Raw genomic sequence first — 13,696 nt, 5'->3', positions numbered from 1 at the left:
GTGTTATTCTCCAAAGGGATTTTTTTCCCTGTTGTGAAATCACCTGCCTGAGGTGGAGTGTTATCACACACAAAACTTATGCTCCTTCTTGCATGTTTTACCCAGGCAATCTTGTAAAAAAAAATTCAACCTGTGCAAATTTTACATGTATCAAATGAGAATATCCCTTTTAGGAGTTCATTTCTGTATCATGTATGCATGGAATTTTGATAGATATTAAAAATAAACAGTCAATTGAATAACGATATATTTAAATTGTTGTAATACACTGAAAGAAAAATTATTGCTGCATTATTAAAAATGAGAATTAATGGCTTATGACTTACATAATTTTCCTGTCCTTATGACTTACATAATTTTCCTGTCCTAAGCTCTTGGCACATAACCACTTACATTCATAGATTACTATTGTATGTTTTTAATGAAATAGTTTCAGAAACACTGATATTAATTCCTATTAAAACCCCTAGTCAATTAAACTGTTACTATTCTTGGGAGTCAACAAGTTCCATGATTATAGGAGTGTGGGCAGAGGGAATAAATACTATAGTTAAGGTCCTCCCAGTGAGATTGCCGTGTAAAAGGAGCTTAGAGATCTTACCAGTTGTGCGTAGTTGTGCTCCCTTGTTCCTGCAGGGAAAAGGTTCTGATTAAAGTGCTAATCTTTGAAGAAATAGGTCATCTGCAGGATTCATAAGGTCTAAGGCATGGATGGTCATCCAGACCAAATGTTTAAACTGAGTACAGGAGGAAAATTAAAGCAAGTATGATCTCTGGAGCCCATCAAATCCAGACAAACCACTTCTAAATGGTATTCTGAGGTTTCCTCAAAATAGTAGTAATCTCGCAGAATAGTTTCCCCATGTAGTCAAGTGACTTGAGAGTTGTGTTATTTATTTATTAATATGTTATTACAATATACTTATAATATATACTTATAATTACAATATACTTATATACTTATAATATACTGTTATATCATCTTGTTATCTTCTAATATGTATTGCATGTTATAAATACTGTTATAAATAATAGTATTTATTATTGTGCTCTTTAATTTTGTTTGGATCTAGGTTATTTATATCATTTTTTTTTCAGCCTTCTAAAAGGAAAACATTGATTCCAAGTTATTTAGCCAGGTCTCCTTGAGAAATGGAGAGAAACTTGCATCCCTAGACTTCACCTATCTTACAGGTCTCTTCCAGGTACCTTTAGTAGGCAACTCATTCAGTCATATTTAGCTCTAGTGACAGTAGGGTCAGTGCAAAAAATCAGCTTCATCTAGAAAGCCGGATTTTAGATGGCTGAGGTTATACATAATGAATCCTTTCCTGATTTGAACCACAGATTTTTCTTCTCCTCCCCCCGTAGTACTAACTTGTGGAAGTATATAATGCGAGGTTGAGAATGAGGATGCTGTGTTTGAAAACATTTCATATTTATTTGACAGTATTCATGTAGGGGGGTTGTTGTTTTTTAAAGAAAGATCACAAATTATCATCAACCTGTCAAAAGAATACAGAAGAGCTGTATTTTCAACTGAGAAAAGGTAATAAAGTTACCATGCCGGAAACAATACATTGATTTGCAGATCTCTGTTTTTATTAACACTTCTGTGTACAGACCCACACCAACTGCAGGGAGCCACCCTGAACCTATACAAAAGCATAATAGTGTTGCAGTGTCTAGATACTTGTCTTTTAAGTGGATACACTTACGATTAGTCGAATGGTTTCTTAACTAAGAAGTTTCTTACCACTAGAGGGCTCAAAATTGCTATGTGATTTTATGTATGAATGCCTGCATAAACATATATATACATGTATACATACACAAGCAATGTATGGTATGTGTACATCATTCATGTGCACGTTTTGTGTGTACACATGTACAAACGCACATATATGCACATACATATATACACACTTGTATTTTAATAGGTATTTTTTATTATTTTGAAGGCTTTGCACATTTAAATGCATTTCAAATCTTTACAGAATTTTTAATATAACTTCACAATTCACTGTATAAGGATGAAATGTTTCTTTAATTTCAAAAAATAATTACAATTTTTAACTTTGTTCTCAGGTGGTTGAATTTACACTGAATGTTCAGTTTATCAAATTGAATAGTGAAAACAATCACAACAAAATATAGTTCAGACTTCCATGACCAATGCGTGCTTTCACCTTATGTTTTATTGAGCTATCTAGACAACACTGAATAACATGGGCATAGTTCATTTTTTTCATAAATGACTTTCCACAGAATGTAATACAGTGTAGCAGAATCTATTGCGCCAAGCATTTTTGTTTGATTATATGACATATTCCCCTGGGAAATCTTAGAGCCCCTAAATAAATAAAATGTTCCTAGAAAGCTGACTGGTTTCTTTCACTAATGTGACAACTGTAATGAAGAGAGAAATGGCTTTCAACCATTTTTAAGTAATGCATAATCTTTGGAGATAGTGCAACCCAGTTCCTCCATAGTATAATGATGTAATAATGAATAATTTACCCTTGCAGTCCAAAAGATAATTAACATTATATTTTCAGTCAGACTTGACATATACAAAAGTTTGAGGTGTCAATGCTTTCTAAATGTCAGCAAAGTTGCATTCATCTAAGAAAACTGCTCAAGAAACCAATATTTCAAGAACAATGAAGTTTCAGCTTATCATAATGTATGTTGTTGTAGAAATAGGAACACAGACACCAAAATGTTTTCAGACATTTGTTGCTTTAAATAATAATAAAATTTGAATAGAGTTTCTTCGGAATTTTTTCCTGTATAGAAAATTGTGGAAAAGCACAAGAAAACAGAAGATACTGTTGTTGCAGCGCTTCAGTGTTTCGATTGTTTGCGAAAAATTGTGTTGAATACGATCGTGTATATGAACAAAGACTACTCAAGTGAATAAGCATTTGTATAATTGAGTCAAATATTTTAGACTTTGATAAAGAATACTATCTTTGAGTTTCACTGGACTACATGTGATTACTGCCTACATTATCACTAGTAGAGTTAGATACTAACAATTTAATAAAGCTTTAGCATATTCATTTTCTGGCATCATCATCTTATGTGTGTTTTCTTAAATTGTTAAAAGTCCTATCGGATGTTTCATCTTCATAAAATGGTAAATTCTTCAAAAATCACAATAAAATAATGGGGAGGGGGGAGGAGTAGGGGGTGTTAGAGTCAATAGTAAAGTAGTTTGGAAATACAATGCCATTGCCATGTACGCTTATCTAAACTTTAAAAGTACAGCTTATTATAGTCCCATTTTTGTTAACACATTTACTTTAAAATGAAATATATGTGCAACTATGTCAAGGTATTTGTCCCAGTTCCGGCAGGGATGGGGTTAATTTCCCCCAGGAGCCGGCAGGGGGCGGGTATTCCATCCCACGTGACCCATCCCGGGCTATAAGAGGCGGTAGCCGGGGCAAAGGGAGCAGTTGCCACTTGGGTGTAGGCTGTGGTTGTGAGGTACAGGTCAGTGTGCTTTGTGGCGGTACTGTAATCATGTTTTCATCTTTCCTTTTGCTGTTCTGTTAAATTGCATTATTTTAACCCCTGATGATTTTTTTTTTCCATGTCTGTGGGAGTTGCGTGAGCGGCTGCGTGCTTCTTTGTCGCTGGCTGAGGCCAAACCACGACAATATTTTTGCTTAAAAAATTTCAACTTTTGCATGTTTTGCTTTAAAAATTTAGCTTTACTGATTGTACATGATGTTAAATTGGAATGTAAATGTTCTAATAAAAACCCCATATTTTGTGTACTTTTTCTTATGTGTAATGCATTCTTAATCTACCAGTATGTTATTTGAACCTGGAAAACTATGTGGCACATTAGATGGCAGATATTAAAAGTGGTTGTCTTACTGATAGACAGTGTTGGTTGGCATATTCATCACATTGCCTTTGGTTCCAGGAATAAATCATCCTGAAATGGATAAAGTAGACTGGAATGTATTTGAATTACTTTTACTAGACCCAAATTGTAAGTTTTATGAATTTAAAACACATTTCCATAAGTGGAAGATCCATTTCCTTAACCACAGCCTACTGAATTCAATGAAATTATGCCAGGAGTGAGGTTCTATCCAGATGGAGTTAGTTGTTCCATTAGGATCGTAAGAAAAAACATCCTTATTGTATCACACCACTGTAAAGATTAGCCCTGGTGATTTCACATTTATATTATTATCCTCAATGCGAGAAGAACATAAAACTATTAGAGTGTCCAGAAGAGAGCGACCAAGATGGCGAAAGGTCTTGAGGGGAAGACTTATGAGGAATGGCTGAGATCACTTGGTTTGTTCAGCTTGGAGAAGACAAGGCTGAAGGGGGAACCTCATCACAGTCTACAACTTTCTCAAGAGGAGCAGTGGAGGGGGAGATGCTGATCTCCTTTCTCTGGTGGCTAGCAACAGGACATGAGGAAACGGAATGAAGCTGCTGTCAGACTGAACGTTAGGAAAAGGTTCTTCATTGAGAGGGTGGTCGGTCACCAGAACAGGATCTCCAGTGAAGTGGTCATGGCACCAAGACTGTCAGAGTTCGAGAAGTGTCTGGACAACACTCTTAGTCACAGGGTTTAGTTTTAGGTAGTCCTGTGAGGAGCAGGGAGTTGGACTCGATTATCCTTATGGGTCCCTTCCAACTCAGGATATTCTATGATTCTATTTTTGTAATCCTCCCATGCAGGTTTCTCGCTCTTGAAAGAAATAAGACTTAACTGACCACATTAGCTACATCTGCAATTTTCTTGATAGTTGATACATCATCACTACCTTATGTCTCAGCATCCTTTGTAGAGGAAAAGCCAATCTGAGTTAATGTTCTATAAATATTTATTGATAACAATCATAACATGAAAATAGCAATGAATTTCACAAAGATCTTACATGCCACAAGAGTTGTACTGGGTACAAGAAAATGCAACTATGACTTTTCCTATAAGAGTGAAGATCAGAACTCTTAACTAAACAGGTGATATTTTTACCACCTTCAAATGAAGTAAGAAGTAATATTATATCGCCAGTATTTTACCCTACTTTTTCCAGTAGTTATGCTAATTCAGTGTATTTTACAATTAACTCTTGTAACTTTGCAGCTGCAGGGATCACAGCCGAATAGGTTGTTTGTAATTAATTTTACCTATAGGCCTATATCTGTGCATAGAGAAACCTCCAGAAAAGATCTTAAAAAAATACATAATTCAATGCATAGAATGGAAAAACAAAGTAATATTACACTGCCTTAATAAGTTTCAAAGTCTGCTTGAGTATTTATTGTTCTTTCAATGCATATGTGTATGTCAAGGATTTTCTCTTCTTTATAATCACGTCAAAAAAAAAAAAAAATGTGCTGTGCTATATCCTTGTATTTGCTTTACCCGATTTATGGGAACTTTGTTTCTATGGCTATTGAATTTCACCAGAACTGAATATGTCTCATGATTTGTAGAAAATAAATGCTGTCCAACTCATTAAATCTAGATGAGGTGAATATATTCTAATTCTATTTTGTAGTGTATTATTGAGGAAGCATTTTCTCCATCAAGCTTTAGGCATTTTATTAGCTAAAATAGTCAGTCTCCATATGATCTCTCTCTCACCAGTGGAGAAAGTTCTCATTGTTATTGCCTTTGCAATAGAGAGCTCCTTAATGTGGTTTATTTCACATCTCATTTGATATAAACAAATATGGGAGAGGCAAAGATGAAAGATGGAATTTTAGCTTCACTACATTATTTTTAATCAGTTCGCAACAATGAGCTTTCAGGTGGGATGGGATATGGTAGTTTTAATGAACTTTTTCTTAATTGGACCATACTTGGTTTTTAATCTCTACATAATAGCTACATAACAACATAACTTCACAAGTTAATGGCAGTCATGTATTATTTCTGTATCTGTCACATCAGCCTTCTAAAATATGAAATTTTCTTCTTCTATTTTCTATATTACAAACCAGGACAACAGGTATGAAAGTTGTCAAGACTTTCTATTATAAACATGCCATTTTTAGCCCCGTGGCTGTTGTTACTCTGTGCTTCTCCATGTCCATGAACGTGTTCCATAATATCACTGCCATGACACCCTAATGAGTTAAGAAATGCCAGGCATTAACCAAACTTAACTGGCTAAACTGGCAAATGTAAGCTATCAGACTGAACGCAGCTTTTTATAAACTTTATTTTTAAAAAAACCCCACATGTTAAATATGGGGTTTAAGGGATTAAAACCCTTTGTTATAAACACATACGAAGATTAGAGTTCATTTCCATTTTAAATACTTACTAACAGGCATACCAAGTGGGGTAAACATGTAGGACAAGATCCCAGGGCTCGGGATTACAGGGATCTAACAGCAGTCAATCCAAAGCAATGACAGCATGCGACAGAGGCAGGAGGTCCACTTATAAATACCTTTGTTGTGAGCCATGATGAATCTCTAAGCGTTGTTGCTAATACACACAATGATCCTGTTTCATTTTTTTGTGATTTGTACTTTTTTATGGGCATTCATCTCACTGACAATGACTCAGTTCTGCAGTAATTTTATTTTTACTGTTTCAACATATGAATTTTTCTGTTCCAGAGCAAACAGCTTAAACCTCTAAATGAAAATAAGAACAACAAGAAGAATACAAATATTTAGAAGTTTTGAAACAGGAGTCTTCCTACTTGGCTAAAGTATTACAAACAAAATAATCCACAGAAAATTTAGAAGAAATATAACAAGGCTTTTTGTATATATATATATATATACACACATGTGTCTGTGTGTATATATATATATGTAATGTGTAACTTTCTAGAACGTCATCTTTGTATCTGTTTATTATCAACATAAACAACGTTGATAATAAACATAAAATTTGTCACCTTAATTTGTGATTTTTAATTATTGGAAACTATGTCTTTAGTTTTCACTTTTGTAACTGCCAAATTTTAAATTATATACCAGCTGTTATTTTGTTTATATATAATTTATTAGAAACAATAAATTATATATTCCTAAATACTCTTTCCATATATTCCAATTACACATCCCTAAATATTTCTATGCAAAATTAATTCGAATTCCCCATCACTGGAATATGAAGAGAATCTCACTTATTGCATGAATGCTTTGCAGTTTATGTTAGTATATTTTATATAGTTTCCTTCCTCTCTCCACTATTTTTTCCTTTAAGTATATTGTATTGAATGACTTAAAACCCCTTGAAGTCAATAGAACTGTTTTCATCCAGTAGGTCTACGGACTTCTATCTTCTATCTAAATGGTTTAAATAAAAAAAAAAAGGAAAAGTTTCTAAGCATAATATATATATGTGAAACATTAAAGCAGTTCGTAACTTCTTGGAAAAATGTTTAGAAGTCCACATATTCAGAAAGGTTATCAGGGCTGCAGCAGAAAGATTCCTATTGACTTACCATATGCTTGGACGAGATTTGGTGGCCTAAATCTGCAACACCAAAGCAACGCAGCTCTCTCCCATTGAACTGAAAACAAATGAAGCATTAATTCAGCAAGGTAGACAAACAGATGCTTTACTTTGAGCATATGAGTTGTTCCATTCACTTTGGTTGAACTTAAAAGTCATGCCCCCACTTACAAACATACATAGCAACTTCATGATATAAGTCTTAGCGAAATGTAAATCAAAATAACTTATATTTTGCAACTAGCATTAAAATGAGAATGCTATTCTATATCGTATAAGTGATTAAAGTAAAACTGGGGTCATATTTTGGTACCTTTTCATGTTACCAGTGCTGCTTTCACTGGAGCAAACTAACAGCATGAATAAACCCCCAAATTAATTAATAATCTGGCACCACTTCCTTCTAGCTCAAAATGGTAACTAAATAATTTAGATGGACTTGCACTACTGATGAGCTGTCTGTTTTAACCTCCCTGCACTAAGGAACACCCTTTGTCTCAAAGAGGCAGCATTATGTCTAATCCCCATGTTTTTTCTGGGGCCAGAGAGCCTTTGTGTGCAGCTGACACACAGATACATGTTTTCATGGCAAACTCTGAAGATATGTGCCAAATCATTCTGGCCAATTTATCCTGACAGTAAGTTTTATATGTTTACCCTCCCCCACCAGGAGACTTTCCAGTTCAGGGGTATTTTGCAGGAATTGATTTCAACTGGGTAGAAATATAAAGCACTGGAATCATTAATTGTTGTTGGTGAAGTAAAATAATGCCTTCAAGAACAAACTCCGAGGCATTTGCTAAACTCTAGGGAAGTTCCCAGTGTAACTTTGTGTTCTTAAAGGTAATAACTACTGCCTAAAATCTTGCTGTGCTGGAAATTAATTTGTAATCTACTGGCACATGCACTTTTATACGGTAAACCTTTAAAAAGTATTTTTAAAGATCTCTAGATCTCTACCAGGAACTATTACTATTGCAATAATATTAGAGATATGACTTTTATTACCTTTCCATTGACAAAACCCCTACCATTATAATAGTATTATACTTGTGAAAATTACTTTTGCTGGAATAGCTTATTATTTGGAAAACTGATTACAAATTATACTGGGGAAAAGTGGGTTTTGTTGGTAGTTAACAGTAGGAGAGTTTACTAGTATAATTTTACTAGGATGTATTTGTCTTTCATTATCTCAAGTAGCATACATTTTGGCAGTGAGCAAAAAGAGCAGAACAACTCAAATTTTGCTACATAATTTAATATAAATCACGGTTCATACAGAAAAATCAGTACCTTGTGTCTTCATTGTCTCATTCTTGTTTTTATTTTGTCCCCTGTGCAACATGTTTACTTGCCCCCTTTCCATTCCTTTTCCAGCAAGATTTCTGATCTTCTCCATTAAAATATCTCTCATTTATCAGCTCAACTATAGCAAACTTCCAGGCTATAGTTGAGTCCTGAGGAAGGTCATATAGTTGAGTCCTGAATAAGGCCACATATTGTAAGACTACATTTCAAAGTATGACCTGTTTTTACTAGTTTTAATATGTCAGAACAACCAAGACTGCATTAGACAATTTGAGAGCATGACTGAGCTCTAGCAGAGATGTCCTTATGACTGCTTAGGAGGTGCTGCATTGTTGCAGATCTTTTGGTTCACAGGAAGGGGACCAGGCTTGACAACAGAATCACAGAAACTAATTTTGCTGCTAATGTCTCATTTTCCATATTTCATTTATCCTAAAGTGCCAAAATTTCAAAGAAGTAAGACAGTTGGTGGTGGGTGGGGAAAATGAGACATAAAATAGTGATACTGCTAGAGCAATTCTAATAACAGAGATTGGAAACAGGTATGCTGATTCCTTGCAAAATACCCTGCTCACCAGACTGTTAGAGCAATACAACCTGGAGCATCTGGAGTGATAGCTGCCTGAATTCAGTTTGTAGAAGAGATGCTTTACCGATGTTCTTTTGTAAGACAATGCTAAGAGGCACAGAATCAGTAACACTGACATAAGCTGCACAAGGTGATCCTGCTATTTCTCACACACTATGTTACATGATTGTTTCATTACAAATAGAATCACTCCTAGTTTGTACCAGTTTTATTCCATGAATTATCTGTTTTCCTATTTAAAAACCAAACCAAAACAAAACAAAAAACAAACCACCCCCCCCCCAAAAAAAACAAACCAGAAAATACTACTATTATTGGAAGGCAGTTGAAATCAAGTCTTCAATTTCTTTCATTCTGAGAAATAAAAGGTCTTTTAAATTACTGTACAGAAAGATCACCATGGAGATGCTTTTTTGGGGTAAGTGTCTAGCCACTGGAGTTTCATGGATCATGCCCTGATCCATGTAGTCAATTCCTTGGGAGGAATAAAAAACGAACTTGTCTTGAGGCTACCTTGGTTTTTACACTGAGATCTGGATAGGTCCTCAGGTGACCCCAAGATATAAAGAACACAAGAACAGCTTATAAATCTGATCTACAGATTCAGGAATGAAGAACTGGGAACAATTCAGTTCTGTATTCCTGAAGAATAGTTCAAAAAGGCTTTTGCAAATTTTGATGAATATGGTGGGAACAGGAGGAGGCAGATGATCCCTCTGCCAAGACAGCAGAAATGGACATTGATTTCCTGCACACACCCTCTCCTTCCACTACTAGAAAGGGAGTTTTGGCCAATATACTCACGTTATGATAAATAGTATGGTCAAATTATTACTGATTTTAAGTTACCATCTTCAGTTTACATGAAAAAGAAAGCTACTACACAGCAGTGGTCTACAATATGAAAGGATTTAGCAGTTGCCCATGCTCTTTTCTGTGAAGAGTGCAACAATAAACACTTGGCTTTTAGTTTGGCAATGCACGTAATGTAGGTGCAGATAATAAAAGGAATATAAATATGGAAAAATAGATAATCAGGTCACTTTCTGTCTAACAGAAGTTTAGCTTTTTGTTTCCCCCAAACCCTGGGTTTGATTTTCCTAAGATTAATATCGCTGCAATCTTGGAAAAGTTCCACTGAAATGTAAAATTGTTTACTGGTGAAAAACTTCTGCAGTATTTAACCAAGCAACAGTTGGATAATTTAATCAATAATAGTAGATTATTGGTGGAAAAAAGTTTCGTAAACAGAAGGTGGAAGTTAAAGACTTGAAAGAGACTTCTGAGTTCATCACTAAGTGTCATTTTAGGGGAGCCAAAGCTTACCAGGAATCACAGCAATCATTCAGTAATGAAAAACTGCCAATAGTAGCAACATCATTTTGGACAAAGACCATATCTGTTTTCTTTTACCTAGCCAGGATGTTTAAGAGGTGTTGTTTTTCATCTAATGATTATTGGGCTCTGTCATATTTCCCATAAGAGGAAAAATAAACTATTCATTCTGTTAGCCAGAGAAGAAATATCCATCACCTCTACAAGAAACAGGAGGTTGAGTCCTGTTCCACAAAGTGGACTTTATCAGATTAGGTGGTGTTTCCTAGAACTTTACCTCAATTATTCTACAAATTTCTATTTGTTAAAATACATACTTAATTGCTTTGCTTTATGTCTCTTCCTAATCCTTTTCATTTCTAAGCACAGCTCTCATGTCTGTGGGAGAGATTAGTTTGAACGCCACCATCCACATCTCCACCAGCCAAGAGCTTTTTTAGAAATAAGGCTGGCAAATTGAATTGGTATTCCACGCTATCACTGAACTAACTCTCACTGAAGCTATAGAATACATTAGCTGGTAGGACATGAATGAAAGAAATAGAAAAGGAATCAAGATCCCACAACAGCTTGAACAACCGCTGGTTAGATATGCTAGTCTAGAGCTGGCTGAAAAAGAAAAGCTGAGCAACAGATTAGAGATTTGGAAAAAGAGGAAAACTCTGCTGATACAGACTTTTTTATTTTTCCATTGGTCCTTTTTCCATAGCAGTCACGACAGAGTGGCAGCAAGGAGCAGGCCTCCACAACAATTTTCACTTGTGCTTCAGACCACGAACGTTGCAGGAGACTGCTATGCGGCAGGGCAGTGTCCTAGGTTGCTTGCATTTTGCCAAAAGCTATTTCATTGCCCCCCACCCATGACAAAAACACAGCTTGCTTTAAACTCCCCCTGACCTCTGCCACTAGAGGGCTGCACTTTATGTGATATGGCCCCTTAGACCTCAATTATCACCGCTCCAAGCAGTGAAATAAGGAAAAATAAGCACATTGAGAACCATATTTGTAATAGTTAATACGTTTATTAATATTAAGATAACAATTGTTGAAATGTTTATTGTATGCAGCTATTTGCTTTGTTAAGTAGAACTGCTACTAAGAAACTAGCTGGGAGACCAGTTATATAGTTTTAGCTAAATTCTTCAAAGATGAACCTGTCTATTAAACTATAAAAAAACTACTTATATGTGCCAGAAAAGTTGAAAACGCTTGTCTTAGTGGGACCGGGAGATTACATATTGGGAAATTATTAAACAAAAGGCATTCTGTAGAGACAAGGGGAGGCACTTGTGAAACAGCTGTTGGTAAAGAAACAGACTAACGCAGGACAGACATCTGCTGAGTCTGAGGAAATTAGGTTTCAGGATTACCACTTTTTCCTCTAAGCTTATGGAAGACAGATACACAAACAACATACGCGCTTATCACGTTAAAACCCTTTTTTATTCTACACTTTACTATTCCTGTTGTTAGGATGAAACAATACTTTTGTTTAAAGAACGCAATCAAGTAAATGCTTTATAAGCTAATTGAAGCTCCCAAAGGGAAGACTTGCAGGTGCTGAATCCAATCAGATCTGCCACATAATTAAAATTGGTGCAGGGGGCACAGTAAAACAGATGTGGTCTTGAAACAAGAGAATTGTTTGATTCAATGTTACTACAGATGAATGGGACATACTCAGTGAGATAAAGGGAGCAGTGTTATAATTTATCCAGTTCCACTGCGGAAATTGACTCAAGATGGCTTCATTCAAACATTGTGGGGTTTTTATTTTTGTCTTTAAAATTTTCTATAAGTCATTTTCTTAGTTTACAAATAAAAAGAGGTCTCTTAGGTCTGATGACCCTCCAAACTGGACCTGAGATTTTCAAGTCATGCCGTGCTCTTTCTGGCTCAAATACTAATTAAAATTCTTCAACTGGAACTTAGTAAAGCAAATGGAAGAGCTAGAACCAGTCACCAGCTTGCTGTACCATAATTGTGTCAGCAACTGCCAAGGTAGCAGAAGCCGAAAATTTTATTTCAGTCAGTAAACTAAGCAATTATGAGTCAGAGTATCTTAGATACAAAGGGTATATGATGAGTAAGAAAGTTCCATATTTATACAGTCATTTTTCTGACCATATAAGCTATCAAATTGTTACCGAATCTGCCGCATCTATTTCATCTGCCTGTGAGGAGGCTAGATATCGCATTCCTGGGACACACTTCCCAAAGAAGTTATTGCAAGTTTCCTATGTACAGTGCCGGATCGAGTTCTTAATCTGTGAATGCTTTTGGGCAGGAGCCTATTTAGATGTTAAAGTGTCCATGTTTTAATATCCTATAATGCATTACGTACCCGGCTTGTAACTTGTAAGTAGAGGTGATGTGCTGTATTATATATTATACATGAAATCTGTATTTTAAGTACCAAAAATTGTTTGGGGCAGTATTAATGGCAAGTGATTACTAAAACTAGGGCCGAATCTCCCAGGGAGCTTAGAATGGAAATTGGATTTCATCCACGAACAGCCAGGTTTTAAGCTTGCATAGCAAGAGGCACCGAGGCAGCAGCCATTCTGCACACATACACATCAGTACGGATTTAGAACGGAGCACCGTCTCATGCAATAAACACACAGTTCTAATTTTTTGTACAGAATTGATGCTCTAGTACTGACCGCCGCCACTGAGGTTATAGCGGTCTGAGGAATTTTTTTAATTTTTTTTTTCCCCAAAGGCAACGAGTCAATTAAATTGCAAAGAGCCGAGTAAAAAAACGCTTATAAAAGCAGACAACCCCCCGGCGCCCGTCCCCCCCTCGCACCTTACAACGCCTTAAGCTTCAACTTGAATGATTTGAGATTTGTTAGCAGAAATAACCTCCGCCGCAGTGAAACGTGTCTGTGTTTTCCGCTAAATATTTAACATTAAGAAACGCCGCTCCATGTCACACAGCTCCAGCAAGCCCGCCTGTCACAGTATAAAAATTATATCTTTATTTATTATTA

General features: G+C 35.7%; 1 protein-coding gene across 1 annotated transcript in view; it reads left to right on the top strand.

The window, feature by feature from the left end:
- Nucleotides 1–4,271: 4,271 nt before the first annotated feature.
- The window catches only part of NOVA1 (neuro-oncological ventral antigen 1), a 169,167-nt gene continuing 159,742 nt past the window's right edge, over nucleotides 4,272–13,696 (top strand). The window contains exon 1 of the mRNA XM_009887001.1: nucleotides 4,272–4,323. Within this exon, the coding sequence (XP_009885303.1) occupies nucleotides 4,272–4,323 (52 nt within the window). The remainder of the gene's footprint in view (nucleotides 4,324–13,696) is intronic.

The sequence above is a fragment of the Charadrius vociferus genome, unplaced genomic scaffold (genome assembly GCF_000708025.1).
Source record: "Charadrius vociferus isolate BGI_N301 unplaced genomic scaffold, ASM70802v2 scaffold14, whole genome shotgun sequence".
In the NCBI taxonomy this organism is placed as follows: domain Eukaryota; kingdom Metazoa; phylum Chordata; class Aves; order Charadriiformes; family Charadriidae; genus Charadrius; species Charadrius vociferus.
This window is presented reverse-complemented; position numbering and strand designations above follow the sequence as displayed.